Genomic DNA, 26,897 nt, shown 5'->3' with positions numbered 1-26,897 from the left:
TGGCGTTGTTGTTGTTTTCATGGAGATGTGTGAAAAGTTGTTTATCCACAAGCATTACATACGAGAAGCCCAGGAACGAGGCTTTTATTGTGAAAATGCATCCCGGAATCCCTACATTTATATTGTTGCCATATTGATAAAAGTATTTACACCTGGAAAGAGCGCAGCATCCCGTCCTCTTGCTGGAGAGTGTCTCAGGAAAGCAGTTTGGACTCAGCGGAGAGAAACCTACTGAGCGGACGACATGTACAGTGTCCGAGGGATTTTCCTCACTCTGTGTTTGGCTCCAGCTGTGAGTGTCTTTACTTTGACTGCATGTTTGTTGGGTTGTTTTTTTTTTTTTAAAGAAAAGTCATGATGAACTATTTTTATTAAGTAATAATCAGCTGAAAAGCTTATAAGTCGCCGAATTTCCAGAGATAATTCTATTATTAAATAAATGTGTCTGAAGCAAAGCAGCAAGAAAACAGTGTAATTACACGGCTGAAGCGCATCAGCTCCAGGTCATGTTTTTAAACATTTTCTCTGACTGTGCAGATTGCATGATTTGGACTGCATTACTTAAAAGAAAAGCACATCGGTAACAAATCAATCCGCCTTTTTGAGCTTCTGTGTCTGTTTCCAGACAATTGTTCTTCACAGAGGTTTAAAGTATTTATTTTTCTGACGTGAATGTACACACTGATATACTGCGTTTCAGCTGCACACTGAAGGAGTTGAAATATTGTCACAATGTTAATGTACTGCTGTTGCTTTAAGACTATAGATTACAGAGAGCATCGCGGATTACAGTCAGGTACAGTTTTAGGTGCCTGATGCAAATATCATAGCAATTCATTGTATTTAGGCATGTAGACATGGTCAGGATGACCTGCTGAAGTTAAAGCCCAGCTTTAGAATGAGGAGCAAAGGTAATTTAAGTGTCTGAGGAAGCAGGGTTGTTGGTGCCTGATGGCTGGGTATGTCAGAAGCTGCTGATCTGCTGGTATTTTCTCACATATCAGTCTCTAGGGTTTACAGAAAATGGTCCAAAAATGAGAAAATATCCAGTGAGCAGCAGCTCCCTGGGTGAAAGATTCTTGTCAATACCAAAGGTCAGAGGAGAATGGTCAGTTGAAGAAGAGGAAACTGAGGCTACAATTCGACAGCCTCTTTAAAATTGGACAACGGAAGATTGGAAAAACATTGGCTGGTCTGATGATTCTCGATTTCTGCGGCAGCATTTGGCATAAACGACATGAGAGCATCCAGCCTTGTATCAAACACTTGGGGCCCCTACATAGCCTACCTGAGTATTGTTGCTGACCATGTCCATCCCGTTCTTGTTGCTTCCAGCAGGATAAAGCACTGTGTCACAAAGCTCAACTCAGAATGTTCTCCTGAACATGACAGTGAGTTCATTGCACTCAAATGGTCTCCACAGTCACCAGATCTCAATGCAGTAGAGAACCTTTGGGATATGGTGGAATGGGAGATTGTCATTGTAGATGTGCAGCTAACAAATCTGCAGCATATGTGCGATGCTATCATGACATCACACATTTTTGCCTCAACACAGAACTAGCAAGGTGTAACTACTGAAGTGGCCAGTGAGTTTATATGTGCTTATGTGCGATTATGGGTTTAATATGGATAAGATGGAGGATTTCTGTGTATCTCTGTATATGAGTGGATGTTGTACATGTATTTATGGGCGAGAAAGTCAAACCTTTTCTTTTTCCAAATGTGAATATTTGCCAGTTTTCTTAGTTTTCTCTGTCTTTGGTCTGCCACAAAATGCCACATTCTAGACTTGCTCAGCATTTCCAAACTACAGGGTGGGCCATTTATATGGATACACCGTAATAACATGGGAATGGTTGGTGATATTAAAGTCCTGTTTGTGGCACATTAGTATATGTGAGGGGGCAAACTCCTCAAGACGGGTGGTGACCATGGTGGCCATTTAGAAGTCGGCCATCTTGGATACAACTTTTGTTTTTTCAATAGGAAGAGGGCCATGTGACACATCAAACTTATTGGTAATGTCACAAGAAAAACAATGGTGTGCTTGGTTTCAACGTAACTTTATTCTTTCATGAGTTATTTACAAGTTTCTGACCACTTATAAAATGTGTTCAATGTGCTGCCCATTGTGTTGGATTGTCAATGCAACCCTATTCTCCCACTCTTCACACACTGATAGCAACACCGCAGGAGAAATGCCAGCACAGGCATCCAGCATCCGTAGTTTCAGGTGCTGCACATCTCGTATCTTCACACCATAGACAATTGCCTTCTGGATCCATCCAATGTGGGTTAGTGTCAGACCAATAGCGGTGGTTTTGTTTGTTAACTTCACCATTCACATAAAAGTTTGCCTCATCACTGAACAAAATCTTCTGCGTGAACTGAGGGTCCTGTTCCAATTTTTGTTTTGCCCATTCTGCAAATTCTGTGCGCCGATTTGGGTCATCCTCGTTGAGATGGTGCAGAAGCTGGAGTTTGTAAGGGTGCCATTTGTGAGTAGCTAATATCCGCCGAAGGGATGTTGGACTAATGCCACTCTCCAGTGACATGCGGCGAGTGCTACGCTGTGGGCTCTTGCTGAATGAAGCTAGGACAGCCACTGATGTTTCTTCATTAGTGACAGTTTTCTTGCGTCCACATTTTGGCAAATCCAACACTGAACCAGTTTCACGAAACTTAGCAAGCAGTTTGCTGACTGTAGCATGGGAGATGGGTGGTCTCGTAGGGTGTCTTGCATTGAAATCTGCTGCAATGACCCGGTTACTGCGTTCACCAGATATCAACACAATTTCGATCCGCTCCTCACGTGTTAACCTCTTCGACATGTCAATGGCTGTGAACAAAGAGAAACTTGTAAGTAACTCATGAAAGAACAGAGTTACGTTGAAACCAAGCACACCATTATTTTTCTTGTGACATTACCAATAAGTTTGATGTGTCACATGGCCCTCTTCCTATTGAAAAAACAAAAGTTGTATCCAAGATGGCCGACTTCTAAATGGCCACCATGGTCACCACCCATCTTGAGGAGTTTGCCCCCTCACATATACTAATGTGCCACAAACAGGACTTTAATATCACCAACCATTCCCATGTTATTACGGTGTATCCATATAAATGACCCACCCTGTAGTTTGAACAATATAGCTTTCTTTACATTCTGTATATTCTGCATAAAACAATTCAGTCTTAATTTGATTAAAGAAAAAAATAGATTGATGATGATAATGAAAATAACAGTGTACCATTGCACTGAACACTTGTCGTTTTTGGTGCTATAGTAAGTATAACAAACAGTCAGGTAGTAATTGATGGAAACATGTATATATTGTGTTGCTGGTGTATTTAAGGGACTAAGTACAGTATATTCAGAATCAGAATCAGAATACTTTATTGATCCCTGGGGGAAATAATTTTTTGTTACAGTGCTCCATTATAAACCAACATTAAGACAAGACAGACAATACGCTAACTAAGAATAGTACAATATATACATATATATACATACATACATAAGTCACTCATAAATAAATAGTTGGAAAAGAAACATGTGTAGTTGTAGCAGTAAACAGTGTGTTAAGTGGATGCGTTGTACAGGGAGATGGCCACAGGCAGGAAAGATTTCCTGTGTCGTTCAGTGGTGCTTTTTGGTAATCTCAGTCTCTGACTGAATGAGCTCCTGTGACTGACCAGCATGTCATGGAGTGGGTGGGAGGTGTTATCCAACATTGTCTTTATCTTGGACAGCATCCGCCTCTCCGACACCACCTTGAGGGAGTCCAGCTCCATCCCCACAACATTGCTGGCCTTACGGATCAGTTTATTAAGTCTGTTGGCATCTGCGACCCTCAGTCTATTATATTATCAGATAATATATTATTATATATTATCTGATTTATCATAGTCACCACTAAAATTATCTAGTGAGATCAAAATAACTGAGTGACTTTTGTTTGCCAGTATTATTATAAATTATTTACTCTGTGTTTAGTGCTCAATTTGTTTTGTCTGGTCAACTGTGAAGGAGCAATACAGGCAACAAACCATACACACATCTGCGCACATTCATATGCCAACACTTCTTCTTTCCTAATCAACAGATTTTATGGGGATATTATTATAGGGCCACCTCGCTAATTTCCATAACGGACTAGAAATATGAAAAGCAGACAAACGGGTGGTGTGATGCTCAGTGTGGCAAAGAGAGAATGGGAACAGGGCAAACACTCATCCCCGTGTACCTCTTCATTCTCTTTCGCTACTCAGGACTGCTGAGAATCATAATGAACTACACACACACACATAGACGCACACAATCACGACAAACAAGACCAGTGCTACAGTACTGTATGGGAGGTCTGTATTCTGCTGAAAGCTCAGATATGATTGAAAATTTGCATTTTAATCAGGACGTGAGTGAAAAACAAATAGAAAGACAAAAGGGCGGAAAGGAACTCTAGTTTTGGCTGCATAGTTACATACACACATAAAAAATGTATGGCACCCCTTCTGAGGTAAACCATGTTCATTCTGCTATTAGATTGATTGCTTACGTGTAGATTTACATTCTATAAAAGAGAAGAGAAAATCTAGAACGGACTTTGTTTGATCCAATTATGCTAAACTACACCAGCTCTTTCGTTCATATCTATCTTACCTGCAAGAAAACAAAAAGGGAAAAAAAGTCAAACTGTTCCTTTCTGTTGACATAATCTGAACTTTAGAGGCTGACCTTGTTTGTTCTATCTTTCTGATTGAATGACGATGTTATGTTTTTGCACTGTGCCTGAGTACTGCGTAAAGCAGCATAAAAGTGCACCCCATTTGCTTTTGAAAATAGATGGCAGCATCTGCAAAGTGAGCCCATTCCTATGGCCCCTTTTTGGGTAGTTAGTGGATAATAGGCTTCACCTCTCAGGGAACATATTTTATGGCAGGCAGCATGCTAACCTGGCAACGCAAATGGACCACTGGGTTTGCATTTAGTTTCAAGGCTCATATTGTTCAGACTTACCTTGTGCAGCCACCCACCCATCTTTAAATCTCCCACTGTTTCTGTCTTTTAACTGCAGCATACTGTCTCCATCATGCTCTTGAAATGCATGAGCACGACATGCACCCTTGGTGCCTGTAACCATCCAGTCTTGACTTGCTGTATTCTTCACCCCCTGCATTCAAAACGGGTCTTACTTCCCCTAACCTGCACGCTACTCCTATAGAATAAATGTCCTCACAGCACCCTTTTGCATGAGAAACAGCTATTTAGTCATATTTATGATTTTTCAACAATGAATATAAATGCCCTAGAACTAATTTTACAATGAATTACCCCTGGTTTAGAAGGAAACAATTTAGCGCTATACAAACTGAAGCACAACACACTGCACAGTCTTTCTGTTTGCATTCATTATATCTGCAGAAGACAAGGGAAGCCTTTAAAAAAAATCCCCTGCCAGCCTTTGAACGAGAAGAGTAGTAATTGTTGGGTAAAATTCACCATAACACCTCTCATTATATTATTAGCATTGCATTAGGAACAAAGAGGACTGGCAGGGATATGTATGCTCTGGTTGTTTCTAACATTTCCACGTATCATTGATGGAGGGGGGATAGTACTGAGTGCTTGCATGTTTGTTTCCACTTACTTAAAGAAAATGAAGAGGAAACAATTTTTGTGTCCAACAGTTGTCAGTGAGATTGTGTTAATTTCCAGCGAGTTTCCTGTATGTGTTTATTCTGTAGGTGGTTTTGGCATACATACTAAAGCGGTCTGTTATTTGTAAGACTATCATTATCTGTGTGTGTGTGTGTGTGTGTGTGAGAGAGAGATGATGAACTTGTTCACAGTGAGATGAAAATGGCTGAGATGAGTAATAGAAATGAACAGTTTCATTCCCCAAGTTTAGATATCTGTTTTTAAATAAATCATGAATTCTAAGGTACAGGTTTCTTCTTGTTTGGATAAACAACCTTCTGTTTGCCTTTGATAAGAATCTCAAAGGCAGACCTGATCATAAATATCTTATCTAACATGTAAAACTGACACTTATTTAGTGTTTGATAGTGAGGAGATTCATAACTGCACCATTTCACCATTTCTTTAAATGACAACTTTAGAATAACACGTATATATTAGATTTTTTTTTTTTAAATCAGGTCTTTTGCTACTCATTCATCATTTTATTTTCCATTTCCAAACCAATTTTCATGTCTTTCAGCAGAATTGGTGCAACAACCCTGAAAGTCAACCAATATTTTTCAGTAAAATGAAACTGCGGTGTTTTTCCCCCCGATAATTTTACACTTCACTGAATTCAAATCAAAGCACAGGTTTATGATATTAAAAACACTGTATTTGTGCACGAGTATGCACATGTAATTTCATGAAATCACTCCTGGTGGCCTTTCAAATGAGGCTGTTTCACCTACAGAAAAACCCGTCTTTTTAAAGGCAAATGCTTGTGGCGCACAAACAGTTCATCCTATTGGATGGCACTCAGAAAGGTGGTGACTAATCAGGGTTCTCCACAGGAAGTCTTTGTCGTCCCACAGGAATTTAGCCTCTGAGGGTTTGTTTCATTAAGAGCTTGGTAGCATCTTGTCAGAAAGACACTTGTTTTCCCCTCAAGGATTTTTAAACTGAGATGGAAATGAGCTGAAACAAGGACAAAAGTCTTAGCAATATGTGTGTATCTGTAACAGATGTTTTGTGTTTTAGGGCTGTGTGACCTGCTGTCTTAATCTGTGGAGGTTAAATGGATTCAAAGTAAAGAAACAGCTCAAAGAGCTGCCCTGTAACTACTCGGCATTGGGTAGTTACAAATTGCAAGATAGGCTCAAAATGTTAAAATTAGAGGGGCGTTATGATATATTTGCCTCCGTTTTCTTGTTTTGTCCTTGTGCCATGTTTTAAACATACACACGTTTGTTTGATTATCTTTATGAGGGCATTCATTGACACAATACATTTCCTAGTGCCTTATCTTGAAGTTAACTATCACAAATAAGTGCTGCTCCCATCCTCTATCCTAACTCTAATATAAAACTAATTCTAGAATAAACTAAAAACAAGTCTTCATCTTCAACCAGTGCTTTAAAGCGGGTGTGAGAAAGTGAGGATAGGCCAAAATACCCTCACTCTGATGATTTAAGACTCAAACCAGCCCTCATAAAGATAGTTCTACTACTATAATCCGCACACACACACGAGTTGTATATCCATTAATTCAGAGAACATTATGTTTTGACTTGCTTTTATCCCCATAAGGAAAACACATCCTCATAAAGTTAAGATTAAGGTCAGCAAAACAAGAGCTGTACCTTGACCACACACGTGTAAGTCGTGTGACTTACCAGTGTTATTCCTGTGGACACGTACAGTGTCTGCAAGCGCCACACGGTCAGGTGGACTGACTCATTATCTCTTCCATCTGTGATATTTCTGCTTTAATGTTTTTCTTCTTTTATGGCAGATGCTCCAGATAATTTCCATTTCTAAATGGAAATAACCATATTGCTTTGGAATTAGTAGAGAGATTATTAAACTGAGGAATGTAGTAACTGACGTCAAGGAAGCTTTTACAGTAAGAGATTCTGTTGCCTTCATATGGTGAGGCACCATATTGAGCTATCTATGTACAGGTGGGTAGCAATAATATGAAGCACACTGTTGCAGTATCTTGTAACAGCTCAACAAGACCCCCTCTGCTGCTCTGACCTTTAGATTGAGACCACATAAGTTTGCTGGCAGGATAAAATAATGAGATATATAGATTTTTTGATTTAACCCATAGCTGTCACTGTAGCCCCCCCAAATCTACCTCAGTCACTGCAGACCATTTGCATTCCTGCAGAGAGAGAAATTGTTGTGCAGTATATTTAAAAAAATGTTCAGTTAAATTTATGTGTGCTTGTTTTGTAAGATAGATTACATAAAAAACATTAATGTTGACCCTAACTGGAGGGTCGGATGTTAGGCTATAAAATAATAGTGGATGTTTTTCACCCAGCATTGCCTATCTATGGTATGTTACCCATATCACAGAGAATGGTTTATTGTATATGTAGTGCGTTCTCAGTCCAAGGGGGTTGCATGTTGCATTTGTTCTTTGGAGTCTTTGCCCTGACTTACAGGTTTATGGCTCCCATTTTTCATTTTACAATGTGCAGGGTTACTGATATTAAAGAGTACTGCTATAAAGCAAAATGTAGCCAAAACTCTGATTGGTTAAACCTAACCAATCAGCATTTAGTGCCTAAACCATCCATCCATCCATTTACGTCCGATTATCCAGTTCAGGGTCACGGTCCATTCATCGATCTATTTTCCTTACTGCCAATTCAAGGTTCTGGGAAGCTGGAGCCTAAACCGGCTGTCATAGGGCGAGAGGCGGGATAACAGCAAAGTAAGGTGCAAAACGCAAAGCTCCAAAGCTCCAAGCAGCATGGGAACCACAATCCCCCGATGGATAAACAGTGACTTACCTCTCAAGCTGACCTTTGCAGGACTCAGCTGGACCCAGACAGCATCTGACAAAAGGATATTATTTGATGTGCCGGCATGAGAGCGCATTGACCTTTTAAAAAAAAACAAAAAAAAACAACCCAACAACAACAACAATGTATTTTTACAAAAATATATTTTAGTGCAACAGATTGCAGCAATACACACAAATTCATGCACTTTAAGTTTACAGTTTCATGCCACTCTGCTGCTTTCTTCCCTGCACTCTCTACCATCCAACACTTGCCTTACATCGACCCTTTACCCCCTTATTTGTTGGGCTCCCAAAAAACATCACAGTGAAAAATTAGGACACTGATAAAAAGAAGAATGTCTGAGTCGGAGCATGGATGGATAGTTGCTCATTTTCAAACGTCTTCTGTGTGATGTATTAAAAGATATTTTTGGTAAATGCCATCAATGGAAATAAGTATGTGTTTTGTTTTGTTTTGTTGTGTTTTAGCTAGAAAGTAAAATGAGTCACTGCTCTTTTAAAAGAAGGCGCAATTTTTTTTCACATACACGGAGTCTCTTTCATGTAATGAGACACTAACTTAGCACAGCTTATACCTCTCAGTGTACTAAACATCTCTCCCCTTGCCTTGTTTTGTACCTCTAGGCGTTCTCAAGTCTGCATCCTGAATGTGAATACATTTTTCAGCTGGAGAAAGAAGAGCGTCACTGCCTTCAGTACATTGCAGAACAGGAGAACAGAAGCACAGAAGGTGTGTTTTCCTTTTTGAAATCTAACCATCCTGTTCTCATCATTGCAACTGCTCATATGAATTCATGGGTGGTTGCAGTTGTGTTATGAAATATAGTAATGCTCACATTAAGTGCAGGGGTCTGAGCTGGAATAGAAGCTTCACAGAAAACCATCCATTATCGGGAAATATTCTTGTTGGCGTTCTAACTGCAGAATGAAAACAAACTAGGTGATATATCACTTTGATGCATCAGTAAATGAGACCAATAAGGATAGCAACATAAGGGTTTATGTATGTAATCTATCACAAGATAAGGCTTTTGCTTGGGGACCTACAGTACTTTTTTTGTCCTTATGAAATGTACAAGGAGGTGGGCGCTAGGCCGTTGAAGATTGCAGTTGGAAGCAAGCTCATGATTTACACCACATGCTTTTACACTCTATCTATATATTTTTAACTGTGTATTTCAGATATGATTTATGGAATCTCACTGTCTTTCCTTCCGATTCAGCACTCTGATACTCACCTTTTCTAACCTTCTTTCTCCTCCTAAACCTTTGTCGAAAAGGTTGTTGGCCCTTCTGGGATGCGGTCACCTGCTGGCCTCATGCAGTTGTTGGGGAGACTGTGCACAGAGCTTGTCCTGCAGTCTTCTCCCTCTTCAGAAATAGCACAGGTGAGTGCCAGATCACATGCTGGAAACGGGCCATTATTAAGCTAAATTATTAATCCTCTGACGTCAAAGGGTGTTTTTTGTAATACTGATGTCTTCATAAAGTGCGTGTTTTTTTTCATTCGGTGATTAAATTGATCTTTTGGGCAGGCTATGAATTTGTGTTGTCACAGGAGACTGCAATCCAATTAAATTTTCACTAACAGATAAATAAGCAAGTTTGAAAGTGTGCACAGATAGTCAAACCCAAAATGAGCAAACAAGATGTACATACTCAACAGACTCTGACCACCACTAAGAGGCAGCAGCTCAGTGAAGCCATACTTACATTGATGCCCTGGGCAAAATTCAAGCGCCATATTAACTTTATGTCAAGTCGGTGAGCAGGACTTTAACTTGCGAGCGAAATCTAACAACTGAAAAAGGTTAATACAATGACAGACATGAGGTTTAAAAGGATTGAAAACATCAGCATTTTCAGACATACAGTAGCAATATCTGAAATTTGATTTATTAGGGCCCGAGCACTCACAGTGTGAAAGCCCTGCTCTAAACTGTGAAACCATTTTGTTTCCATTAAAGGAGGCGTCTGTGGCGCCAGTCATGGTGAATGAATTTGAACACATTTGATACGTCCCCCCCAGAAACTGACATTTTTTAATAATAGTCATGTTTAACACTAGCAAATACTTAAGGAATTGATGTTGCTTTATTTTGAAAATGTAATCAATATATATGATATGATATAAACATATCAGTTTCGTTCTGTTCTTCACACTGTACAATAACATGTGAACTGTGATCATCATTAGCTGGAGGAGCCACTATGTCGTTAGTGCACTGGTTTTCTTTAAAGGGGATTAATAGCAAAAGATGGGGAATTTTTTTTACCTCTATTAAACTTATTTTCAGCTCACCAATTTCTTGAATGATTTTTAAATTTGACTGATTTCACCAGATTAGCTTGCTTTAACTAGGCTTCAACAGAATTACGCACGTATCTATGGAACGCCAGGACTGCCATAATGAATTAATTAAATACACCATTAAATAATTAATTAAATGTGGCAATAATTAATTAAAATTGGAATTAATTAATTAAATAAATAGTTATGACACATGTAATTAATTAATTATTGACACATTTAATTAATTATTTATGTATTTCACATTTTAATTAATTATTGACACATTTAATTAATTAATTATTGACACATTTAATTAATTATTTATGTATTTCACATTTTAATTAATTATTGACACATTTAATTAATTATTTAATGATATATTTATTTATTTCATTTTGGCAGTCCTGGCGCCTGGCTCTCGTCATGAAATAATTTTATCTGTCAGCCTCACCCATCAAACTCAGGGGGCGGGGTTAACGCTGATCGAGTCAAAACCATTGCTTTGGCCTGGTGGCCATTGTTTCTAGCACACAACAACCGGCATGTGGAAGCTAACAGAACTGAGCTTTGAAAAACCCTGTTTGTGTGTTACCAAATACCGTTTTAATATTTTTTTAGAATGTAGTGGTTTAATCTTCATGTGTCTGGTCGGTTTGTCAAGATACAGCCTCTTTGCAAAAGTGTTTCGATGATTTCGGAGATGTCTGCCCAGTCTCACGGCAAAGCGTGGGATAGACCCGCTCGCCTCGCAAGCAATCCCACCGACAAAGCGCAGGCCCCGGTACACAGCTGTAGTAACCCCCGCTGACTTCTTTTACTGAGGTTATATTTATCGATGTTTTATTTCCTGATGTTCTTATGTGTCCTACGTGTTTCAGTCGCCAATTCTGAATTATAACTAACATTAAAAACATGTTTAAGGAGGAGAGAGAGCAAATAAATCTGTTTAACATCTGATCTTTGGGTTTTTGTTCAGTAATCAGCGTGACCTGTGTATAAACACATAAAAGAGATAACGTTGGTGTTTCCGTCATGTAGTAACTGCTGGCTTTAACTGTACAAAGGTTGTTCGACACTATGAAACACATACAGACTTCATGATGTTCGGCTAATATTTTTATTGTGAATATTAATCATGCTGACCTCGCTCTGTACACCACGCAGCGAGGTCAGCATATCCACGATATCCTCAGCTCCATGAGTTTCCCAGCTGACTATCTAACTGCCAACTATTCCAGAGACGTGAAAATATACAGCATAAAGAAAAGTGTAAGAGACTCAGCAGCAGATTAGAATAACAGTTATAGATTTAATAAATCACCAAATGAATCCAAGAAACGAGCAAACCTGTTCCGACAATTTGAATTTGTGTTCCCTCAGCTGCAGACTCGCTGCTGTTTAAATGTTTGAAAAGGAAGATTAGATATAAAAAACGTCAAACATAGACTCAGTCTGCCTTCACATTTGATATGAGGCCAGCACGTATAGTGGCCTCAGCAGGCTATTACTGAAATACACGTGCTATATCATAAACTATGATATAAACAGGGAGGTCCTATTAACATGTTTAGTTTTAAAGGACACCTTCCTGCCTTTAGTCTCATTCATGAGCAGTATTAGTTTTCTTCTAACATCCAGAAGTCTGCACAATGTGTTTCATAGTTTGTAACAAGCCTTTGACAGGTAAACATAACATGACCGAAAAAGCAAAAAAAAAGAAAAAAAAAAGAGAGAGAGAGTGTTGACATAAGAAGAGAAAATTCTCTCAATTATGGAGACAGACAAACGGTTCATTTATGTTTGATGTGTGTTTATTCCTCCCTAAATATCGTCGGTGAAGTTCGCCATGCATGTCAGATTTTCCTGCGCATTTTTATACCTCTGCCAACAGAGAGAGAAAAAAATCACATTCTAACAGACAGCTGGTGCTTAGAATACAGTTGAATAACTATTAAAAAACAGATGATATTTAGATGATAGTTCAGTCTAACACATGTGCCAGTGAACCATTAAACGTCTGTGAAACTATGCAGTTATGAAACGTAACTTTAACCTCAGCCAAACCGATTTGCTCAGTTGTAAATAAAACAGCGAAGTAAACGTGACCCGACAGACAGAACCTGAGTGAATGAAGTCCAGCGTTTAACCACTGAGAGCTAAAACTCAGCTGAGGTTTGAAAGCTGTGTGCCGGTGATTGGACATCAGCCGCTGATAAAGCTGTTCGCCTATAAAGTGCTCTGTAAGGAAACGAGCTCCAGCAGCTCTGCGCTCGGGGAAAACACTATATTTACTTATCTTGTGCAGAAAAATGCGCTGACATTGCGTTATATCGAGCACCGGCTGCCCAGTTAAACTGTGACTATCACCAGGTAACTAGGCGTGTTTCTTGAATTAGCAGCAGGTGTTAAACAGCTGACAGATGAGGAGGAGGATGCATGCAGGTAAACTGAGGGTCTGTTGAGCTGATCGCTGGTTTCGTGAGAAAAATGTCAGCTCGTTCTTTATGTTACAGAAGCACAGAGACACAAGACCAGGCGGAAAGAGACGATCGTTCGGTGAAAATGAGAATCTGCGAATGCAACATGTGGAACACGGAGAGTGGAATATGTAAACAAACCGGTTAACGTAACCCCCTCGGTGCACTCTGCATGCTAACTGTTAGCAGAGCTAGTGAAATCTCTGAAAACATCTGAGCACTTTTGCAAACATGTTCTATGTTGACAACCTGACCAGACATACGGCGCGACATTCGCGGCTAAAACACTGTTAAAAGTGTAGCTGGTGACAGAAAAACGGGGTATTTTAAAACTACACCACCACCATTGCTGCTTGTGATTTGATCTGCATTCTGGGATAACTGGCTGCCCCAAGTCTACACAAGCAATCGATTTTCTAGGATCGACCTGTTTTGACTTACTTTGCACGGCAACCAATCAAATGTTAGAGAAGCTGCATGGGCAGCGTTAACCCCGCCCCCTGAGTTTGATGGGTGAGGCTGACAGATAAAATTATTTCATGACGAGAGCCAGGCGTCAGGACTGCCAAAATGAAATAAATAAATATATCATTAAATAATTAATTAAATGTGTCAATAATTAATTAAATGTGTCAATAATTAATTAAAATGTGAAATACATAAATAATTAATTAAATGTGTCAATAATTAATTAAAATGTGAAATACATAAATAATTAATTAAATGTGTCAATAATTAATTAAAATGTGAAATACATAAATAATTAATTAAATGTGTCAATAATTAATTAATTACATGTGTCAATAATTAATTAAAATGTGAAATACATAAATAATTAATTAAATGTGTCAATAATTAATTAATTACATGTGTCATAACTATTTATTTAATTAATTAATTCCAATTTTAATTAATTATTGCCACATTTAATTAATTATTTAATGGTGTATTTAATTAATTCATTATGGCAGTCCTGGCATTCCATACGTATCAGGATATGGTCAAATGAAACTGCGATACAATAATGCAGATGTTTGTATTGCAGTTTTGGTGTTTTCAGAATTGTCATGCTCCTGATTACCACTGCACACAAGCTACAGTTGAGAATGTCAGTTTTGCAGATGAAGTCTAGATGATGAGTCAGGGGGGTCAGCACTAAAGTAAGAAATTTTATGACAATCCACGAGAACTTTTTCTGACATTTCAGTCTGCATCAAAATATCACACATAAATATGTAACCCTGATTATTACTAAAGTCAGTCTCAGCATTGCACAACTGACTCTTGAGCTCACATCTTTCGTCTTTAGGGTCAGTGAGCCGAAACTGTACAAGTGGAGGTTGGTCGAGGCCATTCCCACCATACCATGTTGCCTGCAATGTGGATGATGACATCCCCGAGGTGAGAGTTGCTGAAGCAAGGCAGCTAGGGATGTCAGACTGAGGAATGTGAGACTAGATTGGGAGCACAGAGGTCAGGCAGAAAATTAGAAACAGGAGGAGAAGCACCAGGAACAAAGAGGCAACCAACAGCAATAAAGGGGAAACAAAACAGAAGGACAGAAATGCACCTGTGGAAATAAACAAAAAAAAGCTAGCAAAATTATTAACATATTCCATGTTTCAGGACACATTTGGGACTGTAGTTGAACCACTGTGCATGTTCCTACTTTTGCTTCTTTGGAGATTCAGGTACAGCTAACACATGATAGTTGGCTGTATGAAAAATCATACAAATATAAACACTTTTGCAGAATGAGTGGATCTAATTTGACCCGTTGCATAATAGCTCACAAAGAGAGCATGAAGTCTTTTCTTTTGGAAAGATTCCATATTTGATGCTAAAAAGAGCATATTTTTGTATTATTATTATTATTGTTATTTTAAAAAGACGTCTTAAATGTTCCAAATAGCTGAAGTAGAACATTAGTAATTAAATGTGACAGTGTATTGTAATTAAGTAGCTTTTTCATAGTAGATTTAGCTATGTGCTTAGCCAACTCTCTTTCTGCCATTAGGCTAAGACACAAAATATGGAAAGCTTTCTTGCAGTTATTCCACAGTCATCTCCTCAGTGCAGTTTAGTCTCAATCTTGCCTGTAATTTAGACTCATTTTAAGACATTACATTCATTTTGATGTCTGACATCATTTTGAAAAGCTTTGATATTTGAGTATAATTTCCTTTCATTCAAAATCTTCATTTTCATCCTGCTTCCAGATGGAGGAGTCTTACTTTGCCTCAGTGAAGCTCATATACACCATTGGCTACAGCATCTCTCTAGTGGTGTTGGCTGTTGCTGTGTTGATCCTGCTACTCTTCAGGTATAAACCGAAAATACTGATTTTTATTTAGCTTTTTGTCAGTAAAAAGCACATTTTGGGTGACATAAGCAATGGAAATAACAGCTCGAAATTCAGATGAACTGCTTTACAAAGGATGCAACTTTATTGTTCACAGAACAATAAAGTGGGATTGCTGATGGGTTCAAGGCACTCTCTTCAAGTCTGGGTTTATGAAAAATTTTTACCAGTGCCTGATACTCATCGACACTCACACAGCACATGGCAGTTTTGCAACTCTGCCACGTCTTTGTGTCCCCATTTGGAATTAGATCTGATGGAATGTGTAAGAGATAAGGGAGTTGGGAAATTTACACTCTTTGTAGGATTTAGATTACACAGCTGATAACACTGTGATGTCTGTACAGTGCATGTGGTGCCATAAAAGGCTCGTGTTGCATGAAAACTGGAAACAGATGAAATAACCTTCCTGGCTCTTTCCACATTTAAATAAGCCCACCGACCAACACCTATCTGTTTTGTAGGCCTGACACGTGCCTTAGTCTCCTCACCAAGTCTGTAACCAAATGCCAAGACAGCGTTTTGAAAACTTATGCACCAGCTCTGTGGGTTACAGTTTGTTTGTTCCTCTTTCCAGCTGATTGTTTATGAATCTAATCTGATTGCCAGTAAATTGCTTCACGAACAAGATCACTGGCATCAGTTACATCTCTGTCTCTTTTTTATTTTTGTTCTCTGCCACTCACATTTTTCTTTGTTCACTGATCAAAACTATGAACTAAAACCACAGACTGCGCCAGTTTGCACAGTTGTAGAAATGTGATGTTTTTGCATTTGCTGTTCATGATACAGTACAATGCAAAATCTCGTATTGGTTATAAATGTATTCCTGCTCTTTTACAGGAAACTGCGTTGTGCCAGGAACTTTATTCACATCCAGCTCTTTCTTACGTTCATCCTGAAAGCTGTGGCGGTGTTTATAAAGGATGCTACTCTGTTCTCAAGCGACGACACCAACCACTGCACCCTTTCCACAGTAAGATAATGATGCTCGGGACAAGTGCTTCTTGTTTGTATTAAGAAATTCCTCTGGGTGCATTTCCCTGATCTCATGTATTTATGCATAATCACATATTGCTTATGCACGCCTTACCACACTAATTCCTCCTTACACTTTGCTCTCTGTCCTTTCCCCTCTTCTTGTTCTTTCTGGTCAGTTTGCCTGTAAAGCCTCTGTGGTCTTCTGTCACTACTGTGTAATGGCAAACTTTTTTTGGCTCCTGGTGGAGGCACTTTACCTCAGTTCCCTGCTGCTCTCCTCTTTCTATCATAGCCGCCGATGCCTGTGGGGCTTCAGCTTGCTGGGATGGGGTGAGGACCTTGACATACAATTTCCCCAACATTTGCTATGTTGAGCCGCCTACCAAATTAAAGAACATGGCCCTACTTTGCAATATCTCAGATTTAACAATAGTGAGAAGACATGTATGATAACATTAGAATTTTCCAAAAATTACAGTTTTATAACTCATCTTTTTTTAGAGATACTGTAAAACACTTTAGAGAAAGAATCAGGTTAAAAAAAGTTTTACAATACTGTGAAAAGTCTTGAGCAATAAGTCTTCAAAAGGCTTGAAGATACCAAATATTACCTTTCGAGCTTGTTAGAACTCAGATTTGGCCTGAATTACCTTTTGTTCCATTTGTGTTTGCATGTTTCAGTAAATTACTCCACCTGTTTGTACTGTTGTATGTGTGTTTTTAAACGAAGAAAATACATGAATACAAACAGGAATCTGAAAAAAATCCCTGTTTTTTGTTGCTCTTTTTGGATTGAACAAATACTGGCAGTGGGGATTTTCAATTTTTAACTCCATCAAACTTGCAGGTAGTTTGGAGCATTTATTTCATTTTGGAAAACTTCTGCCTCGTGCTGTCATTTTTTCCCAGTTAATATTCAAGTGTCTGTAAATAAAGCATAGCAAATACCAAAATAACATTTTTACCTTTTACTTTCCCATTGGGATTTTATTTGGATCACACCTAAAGTGCTGATTAGCAAAGTTTCACAGCAGCCTTCAAGGTCAAAAAGAAGCAGAAACGGTAACATCAGCCAACATGTGCATATTATTATAACAGCTAAAAAGTTTCCTGGTTCAGTGGCATGTGCAGCATTGATCTATATTAACCTCCTAATACCTGGCGTCCACATATGTGGACATCACATTTTGGGTTATTTAGACCAAAATACTCAATTTTGCTCTACAAGGGCCTGATATCCACTTACGAGGACATTGTACTGCTACTGTTCTATCGAAATTTTAAATGAATATCCTCATAAGTGTCTCTCATTTTTCTTAGAAACAAAAATTAGGTAAAAAAAAAATCCTGGTAATTCTTTGGGACCTGATGAATGTAAATACAATCAGCCCAAATATCAAAGAGAAATTAAAAATGCATGCTGTTCGGGTCTTAGGAGGTTAACGTTTATATTGATAATTTATTAGATCTGCTATAGATTGAATGTACCTGCCTCTCACACTATGAGATCTTGGATAGAATTATGTGGGTTCATTGTACTTACTGTAAGATGTACACTGTAGTGCACACAACCTTTAAAATAATTCATTTACATTTTATTCCTTCTGCATGGTGCAGATATTAGGAAAATTGATACTCGTCCAATCAGTTCACACACTGGTAGCTTCCTAACTCTGATTCAGCCATTTTCGTGTGTAATGATTGCATCTCACTGACACTAGTTTTGATTTCTGTAACAGGTGTGCCGGTGCTCTTCATAGTCCTGTGGATTGGATCCAGGGTGTATTTTGAGGACACAGAGTTTGTATAAACTTGAATTACAGCTTCTATAGCCACAATCATTATTATTTCTCATAAGCAGCAATAGGTGAAATGCTAAATTGTGCTAAATTAATGAAAATGATGCATATAAACGCATTAGAGGGGAATGTGAACGTGAGTCTACTGTACATAATATTGTAAGTGCATTTACATGGATAATTTGCACTCACTTTGTACTCAGCAGTAATTGTTGGGTGTTATTTTTAGGACGTCGATTAAATTTACTGCATGCAATGCTTGAAGAAATCTTCTAAAGTGCACATTTCTTGCACAGATGTTGGGACATCAATGAGGACTCACCCTATTGGTGGATCATCAAGGGGCCGATTGTTGTCTCTATAGCGGTAAATGCCCCCATTCTTCTGAAACAAAAAATTATGATGAATTTTTTAATTATGCAGTGATTAGAGATTATTACGTAGATGATTTGTTTACCTTCTTTTTAGAGACAGCCTCTGAGAAAGGACTGGGATGAACTTCTTTTGTGCCATTAGAGTAGAGTGCAAAAATTGGCACCACACCAGCCTAAGTTAATTATACGCTTGGCTGCTCATATTGTTGCCATGACATTCAATAATCATGTTGCTGAAAGCAGCATTTGATGTAATACTAATACTTTTTATTATTAGTATTAGTATTGATTTTTGCATTCTTGCTTTTTCTTTCAACAGGTCAATTTTATGCTCTTCATGAATATCATCAGAATTCTAATACAAAAGCTCAATCCACGTCTGATCCAGTTCAATAACTCCTCTCAGTACAGGTAATCCTTTAGGTGCAGACACAGTTGTAGACAATGGGAACTCGGCCGTGATACAGAATCTCATATTTTAGTCATTATTGCATTTTGAACACAGAAACGATCAAATTCATCTCGTTTCTGATACAAGACGTGTTTATCTTCAATTGGCAAACGTTTTCAGACATTTTGAAATACTTTTCTTCACTCACTGGTACTTTTTTACTCTGATAGTTACCGTTTGATGCTGAGAACATTGCAAGTTGTGCCAAAAATTAAAAACTATTGTAGGCCATGAATAATTCAGTAATTCAGTCTGGCCACGTCTGCAGTTCCGCTTACCAAGAGGCTCATTAGAATTTCTAATTGAAATAGACTCACTAATTGACTGAAAATGTTCAGGCACATCACGTAAATCCGGATCTCATAAAAGAAATACCATAGGTACAGTAAGTTAAATGATGCTTGACTTAATTGCACCAGTTAAGTTCACATGTTCCCTGACACATAAAGACATTATCTCTGCAGCTACATTTTAATAGCCCTATTTGAAATCATGCCCCCGCTGCTTACCTTTCCTCTTGTAAAGAGAGGCTGCATACAGAATGACACACACAAAGACAAAGATCATCTTGATTGGCATCTGATCATTACTGTGTCTGCATGCATGATGATATCAGGTGCAGCATTCAAATGAGGTACGTATAAGCAGACTCTTTTTCCTTTGCTTTTGTGCAACAGGCGCCTGACTAAATCCACCCTCCTCCTCATCCCTTTGTTTGGAACTCACTACATGTTCTTCAATTTTCTGCCCGACTACTTCAATATTAACCTGCGCCTTTGTATCGAGCTCTGTATGGGGTCCTTCCAGGTACACACATGGATTGCATCAACACTAATGGCACATACTGTACATGCTGTACCATAGTCTCTTCAGCATCCTGTGATAATCCTTCATGTTAACTTGGCTTCCACTGTTTGAGCATTATGGGTGTGAGACAGCATCTCGACGACATTAGATCTTTGTGTTGCAGGCCTAGAATTGAAAGTCAGTTTGGTTATTAGATCTGCTTCACTTTCTGTCCTTTTAGGCAGCATGTTCCATTTATTAATGAAAGTGTCACTTATTATTATCATAAGTATTAATGATTAAACCCATCTCTTTCACAGGGGCTTCTTGTGGCCATTCTGTATTGCTTTCTAAATCAAGAGGTCAGTACACAAACCACACTACTCTAAAGTGTTCAGAAAATTGCACACACAATTTACACACACTGTGGTGCATAATTAGCCTTCACGTGAGACTCATACACATCAGCCACAATGCGCAAAACTGTCCCATGGTGTCTCAGAAGCATAGTATTATTGTTATTCTAGAAGCATGGGTCACACTTAGCGCAACCTCAAAGAGGCTCAGTTATATTGAGATGAGGAATGTTTGGAGGCCAAGTCAGCACCTTGAACTCTCTCGTGTTCCTGAAACGATTCCTGAACAGCTTTTTGCACTGCGACGGAGCATTTTCACTGGCTGAAAGAGCCCAATGCCATCAGGGAATAGTGCTGCCGTGGAGAAGTGTGACAGATGGTCTGCCACAATATTTAGGTATGTCATGCATGACAAAGGAACATGGGGAGTTTCCCAGAGGAACATTGCTTGTCTGTTTCTCACAATGTATCTGGCAGGCCATGGCTCATATAGTCAGCAAGCTGTTATGCGCTATGTATCCACTAGACCCCTATCATACCCATCATTAAGATTTTGAGCAGTTTGTGCTAAAGTAGCTGCTGTGTGGCAAGGCTTTGCTCCCCAGGCGCTTCAGTGAGCATTTTAATATTGTGGCTAATCTGTATTCCAGCAGGAGGTAACTGGTTTAGAGTTGTCAGTGCTAAAAATGCAAAAAATATTTTCCACTTCTCTTCCCAGCATTGCATAAGGAAAGGACCCAGCATGCTTATGTAACTGGCAAGATTAATGTAAGGCCAGCCTCCAAAAAACTGGGGGCAGAAGCAGACAGTGTACACTATATGACTCACATGCTTTAGAGACACGAGAAACACGTTAGAGTCACCGAATGGTCATGAGAATTATTTCATTTAATGTACTATTTGTATGATTACCTATGTAACCTATTTAATTGTTTCACTGATACACAGAATGAATGCATTGATTCTCAGCAAGAAATATATAAATATATACATATATAAAACACTGTGTTTAGCTTTCATCTGTCAACAGTGAGGTGATTCTTGTTTCACTTTTAAAGTATAAAAGAAATAGTCTGACATTTTGCTAAATATAGATGTTTGTCTTCTACAACTTTTTTCTTCATTGGTTACTAAGAAAATTGATACAAGTTGCACCTCTGTTATATAAAACTACTGCAACCCTATCTTATCCTTGCACTAATTTAAAAACGTAATTTAATATTCTAGTTCATTTAACTTTGTTTAGTTCTGCAAAAATGTAAGCGTAGAAGCGAAAAATCCAGAATTATTTTTAATCCAAGCAGTTTGGTTACCTGCCTCTCCTTGCCAGCAGTAGGTTGGCATATAATGCTCCATAATGATGCAAACTGCAATCAGACTTGTGTTTTTTTTTTGGTCTTTTTTGTTAATCATTAAACACATTGGATAAAAAAAATGCTGTAGGCAGGGTTTGCCAAGCTAGCTGGTACCTAGTCACTGTGGCTCAGCGATTGCTGGTTGTAGACATACAGGGAGTGCAGAATTATTAGGCAAATGAGTATTTTGTCCACATCATCCTCTTCATGCATGTTGTCTTACTCCAAGCTGTATAGGCTCGAAAGCCTACTACCAATTAAGCATATTAGGTGATGTGCATCTCTGTAATGAGAAGGGGTGTGGTCTAATGACATCAACACCCTATATCAGGTGTGCATAATTATTAGGCAACTTCCTTTCCTTTGGCAAAATGGGTCAAAAGAAGGACTTGACAGGCTCAGAAAAGTCAAAAATAATGAGATATCTTGCAGAGGGATGCAGCAGTCTCAAAATTGCAAAGCTTCTGAAGCGTGATCATCGAACAATCAAGCGTTTCATTCAAAATAGTCAACAGGGTCGCAAGAAGCGTGTGGAAAAACCAAGGCGCAAAATAACTGCCCATGAACTGAGAAAAGTCAAGCGTACAGCTGCCAAGATGCCACTTGCCACCAGTTTGGCCATATTTCAGAGCTGCAACATCACTGGAGTGCCCAAAAGCACAAGGTGTGCAATACTCAGAGATATGGCCAAGGTAAGAAAGGCTGAAAGACGACCACCACTGAACAAGACACACAAGCTGAAACGTCAAGACTGGGCCAAGAAATATCTCAAGACTGATTTTTCTAAGGTTTTATGGACTGATGAAATGAGAGTGAGTCTTGATGGGCCAGATGGATGGGCCCGTGGCTGGATTGGTAAAGGGCAGAGAGCTCCAGTCCGACTCAGACGCCAGCAAGGTGGAGGTGGAGTACTGGTTTGGGCTGGTATCATCAAAGGTGAGCTTGTGGGGCCTTTTCGGGTTGAGGATGGAGTCAAGCTCAACTCCCAGTCCTACTGCCAGTTTCTGGAAGACACCTTCTTCAAGCAGTGGTACAGGAAGAAGTCTGCATCCTTCAAGAAAAACATGATTTTCATGCAGGACAATGCTCCATCACACGCGTCCAAGTACTCCACAGCGTGGCTGGCAAGAAAGGGTATAAAAGAAGAAAAACTAATGACATGGCCACCTTGTTCATCTGATCTGAACCCCATTGAGAACCTGTGGTCCATCATCAAATGTGAGATTTAAAGGAGGGAAAACAGTACACCTCTCTGAACAGTGTGTGGGAGGCTGTGGTTGCTGCTGCACGCAATGTTGATGGTGAACAGATCAAAACACTGACAGAATCCATGGATGGCAGGCTTTTGAGTGTCCTTGCAAAGAAAGGTGGCTATATTGGTCGCTTATTTGTTTTTGTTTTGTTTTTGAATGTCAGAAATGTATATTTGTGAATGTGGAGATGTTATATTGGTTTCACTGGTAAAAATAAATAATTGAAATGGGTATATATTTGTTTTTTGTTAAGTTGCCTAATAATTATGCACAGTAATAGTCACCTGCACACACAGATATCCCCCTAAAATACCTAAAACTAAAAACAAACTAAAAACTACTTCCAAAAACATTCAGCTTTGATATTAATGAGTTTTCTGGGTTCATTGAGAACATGGTTGTTGTTCAATAATAAAATTATTCCTCAAAAATACAACTTGCCTAATAATTCTGCGCTCCCTGTATATTTAACCAGAATAAACAGATATCTTTATATGAATATGCAGAACCTGTAGGCACTGAACATGATTTCCATTTGTAGTGCACATGCCATCAAAGCTTGCAGGTAAAAGGCTTGATGGAGACTAAATGAGGGATTGCTTTTGCCAAAATGCACTCAAGCCATCGGCATTGTCTGATGTCAGTTAAGCTTTTGTCTTGGCTCGGATATTCATGAGCACTGCCAACCACAAAAATGGTTGTTGTAATAAGAGGCTAAGTCAAAATACCAGATTATGGGTTCCCAGTTTGCCATATAGTGCTTAACAAATTTATTATACCATCCATCCATCCATTCGCTTCCGCTTATCCTTTTCAGGGTCGCGGGGGGCGCTGGAGCCTATCCCAGCTGTCATAGGGCGAGAGGCAGGGTACACCCTGGACAGGTCGCCAGTCTGTCGCTGGGCTAACACACAGAACCAACTGTCATAAAAAATAAAGGAAAATATTTTATAAATATGTGAAAAACTTGCGTAAAACAAGACATTATGTTGTGTATAACAAATTGAATGCACATTTTTATACCCAAATATGGACTTCTATGAGAGACCGAGCACAGCAGTCAAACACTAAAACTTATTTTCCCAATCAGGAATGCAAGTAATTAACTTTAATTTGGCATGTCAATAAAAAAGAGTGTGCTTTACTTTTTTTCAACTATTTTTTTGTTGTTGTTGTTGTAAAGCTGTAAATTTGAAAATTCACGGTTAACTAAAATGAAACTACAATGAAAACCATTAAGAATTTCAAAGAGCTTACAGATACTTGTGATTAACCTTTACAGAAACATAAAAGATGATTTTGGTTATGACCATTACTATTAGTTTAGGGCGGCTTTGGCATAAACCTTACATTGAGTGGTGGTCTAAGCACTGCACATGTATCAAAAGGCTTTGAAAACAAATAAATGAATTTCACAAAATGTTAAGCTATTGCTCTTACCATAATGATACAATCTAAACACTGATTTAAACAGATATTTATGCCTGTGTGTTTGCTTGATAGGTCCAGAAAGAGGTCCACATGCAGTGGTTGAGGTGGCAGGAAAGGAGTTACGGGGTAGTGTCTCCCGCTCCGAAAGGCAGTCAGATGGACACGCCTTTCTAGAAGCCCGAGATGCTTTTTGCTCCTTCCTGCAGAACCTTTGCTGAGTATTTGCAGAGAATTGCTTCTGTGCACATCATAATTTCTAACGAGCTGTACGTAGCACACACAATAAAAAGAGGTTGTCGAACATGCATCAGTGAAGCCAGGGCCTGGAAGTCATTTCAAGCTGATTCACTGACTGTTCTCCTTCAGTCAGATTGAATGAACTGGGGTGAACTATCAAAAGGAGAATAATTCTGAAATCCCTTGACATTTTACACATCCTACAAGCGAGCCTGTCAGTTTCCATCTGCATTTCCCAAAGGGCACTATGACAACTGAATTAGAATTTGAAACATCCCTGGAGGCATCAAAGGTCAAATTAAAGAATAATAATTTTGCATAGCCCATCAATTACGTAACCATCAGTTAGCAAGTCATTAGGTGTTGTTGTTGTTTTTATTAACCAGGAAACTACATATTATGATTAGCATTTGCATTTTAGATGCTTAAATAAGACCAAGTATATTGAAATCTGATAGCCTGCAGGACACTACATATGAAGCTGTAGCCTACTGCCAGCTGACGCACACATGACTCACCTCTTTAATCACTCAAATGACAATTAAAATGTCTTATTCTTAATGGCTTTCTTATTGTTCATTGGTATTTAAATATTATTCGGCACATGGGGGAGAGGTATTGTACAAGTTATGATTATTTCTTTGGTTTTTTGCCTCTTTCTTTTATGTATTCACTCGGCCTGTTTTTATTTAAGAATGAAAACCTGCACACTCAACCTTAAATGGCACGTCGTTGAAATGCACTACTCTGCAGACTTTGAAGGTTAAAGTTAATGCAGCATGTTGTGTTCTGGCAAGTTGTTCAGTCAGCCAAAGTGAACAAATGATCTGGATCTCCACTGCCATCTGCTATCAGCACAAAAATGTGAAAAAAGCCTTTTTTTAATATAATGTTTAACTTTACATGCTAATGTATTGTCGAGTGCTTTCACCTACATGCTAAAAGAATAATATTAATACTGCACAAATAAATATGCTTTTTGCATCTTGTTTAGTGAAAAAAAAATCAAATGTAAGATGAAAACATAATAATTACCGCTACTTTTCATGCCTGCAATGTGTACATTTTATTTTATGTAAATTAGCTCTTATCCTTGACGTGAATGTATAAACTGTGAGACTGTTCCTATATCACCACCTCTTACTTACTGTTTCAACTGAGCCTCTTTCTGTGATCTTTTAAAACCTTGTACCATGTCTGACTTCTGTAGGTTACAGCATAAACACTTTTACTCTGTGTAATTATGACTCTGCAGTTTCTTTCATAATGACAGAAAACATCTGCTGCCAGCTACAAAATGTTTTAACACTTTTACGCCACTGCAAAGATGATGGGGTATCCACTTGCTTAAATACTTAAATAATTAGATCTGGTTTGCAGTGCAGCTTGTATGTTATGTCCTCACCTTTGTTATAATATAGCCATTAAAATGTGTAGAAGTATGTGTTCAGTTCACATGCGGGTGGAGAAGTGAATCAACAGAAACCATTAGAAAAATTCTGATGGTTTCCAGTTGGGAGAAACAATTCAAATAATCATGACCCATTAGAGGTTTCACATTATCACAGGCTGTATTGTGTTTGCTTTGATGGTTTCCATTATTTCAACTACATACAAAAGATGCAGTCCTTTCTACGCAGTGGGAATGGGTGAGGAGGATCCCAAATAATGGACTTTGATCCAAACACAGTTACGGCATCCTTGAGCAATTTAATTAATTTAATTTCACTAGCTGGGACTACATCCTCACTTGGCAGCATTTCCTGTAGATCAGTGGTTCTTAACCTTGTTGGAGGTACCGAACCCCACCAGTTTCATATGCGCATTCATTGAACCCCTCTTTAGTGAAAAATAAAGTGTGTTTTTTTTTTCAAATTAGACGTAGATATGTTTTTTACTGGTGCACAAAATGAGCCGTGCACGTCACAGCGGAGGCTCTGCCGAACCCCTGAGACCAACTCACCGAACCCCTAGGGTTCGATCGAACCCAGGTTAAGAACCACTGCTGTAGATAATATATTGTGAATTAAGGCTGCAGTGTAGTAATGGCTTCAGAGAAGACTTGACTGGGCAGAAGCCTATGGGCTAATGAAAGGTGAATGAACGGAAAAGGGGAGGGACACAAAAAAAGAGAACAAACATTGTAGAGCAGGAGGGTCGTAGACAGAGAACCAGAAGGGGGGTGTATGAGGGGTGGTCCAGATAAGTTGTCTCCAATTATCGATATATAGAGAT

At 38.7% G+C, this 26,897-nt stretch overlaps 1 protein-coding gene across 1 annotated transcript; it reads left to right on the top strand.

Moving 5' to 3' along the window:
* The first annotated feature begins 186 nt into the window (after nucleotides 1-186).
* ghrhrl (growth hormone releasing hormone receptor, like) lies at nucleotides 187-25,899 on the top strand. The gene is made up of 13 exons (XM_085448883.1): nucleotides 187-292; nucleotides 9,132-9,237; nucleotides 9,788-9,895; nucleotides 14,587-14,678; nucleotides 15,497-15,600; nucleotides 16,483-16,615; nucleotides 16,797-16,950; nucleotides 18,360-18,420; nucleotides 18,716-18,785; nucleotides 19,113-19,204; nucleotides 19,922-20,051; nucleotides 20,351-20,392; nucleotides 24,498-25,899. Exons 1-13 carry the CDS (start codon nucleotides 245-247, stop codon nucleotides 24,597-24,599), a joined length of 1,242 nt encoding a protein of 413 aa, XP_085305009.1. The 5' UTR covers nucleotides 187-244; the 3' UTR covers nucleotides 24,600-25,899.
* Nucleotides 25,900-26,897: the final 998 nt, after the last annotated feature.

The sequence above is a fragment of the Copadichromis virginalis genome, linkage group LG23 (assembly GCF_057382275.1).
Source record: "Copadichromis virginalis isolate Kocher_CV1m ecotype Utaka linkage group LG23, C_Virginalis_male_GT1.1, whole genome shotgun sequence".
Taxonomy (NCBI): Eukaryota; Metazoa; Chordata; class Actinopteri; order Cichliformes; family Cichlidae; genus Copadichromis; species Copadichromis virginalis.
Note: the sequence above shows the minus strand (reverse complement) of the source record. Positions and strands in the feature narration are given on the sequence as shown.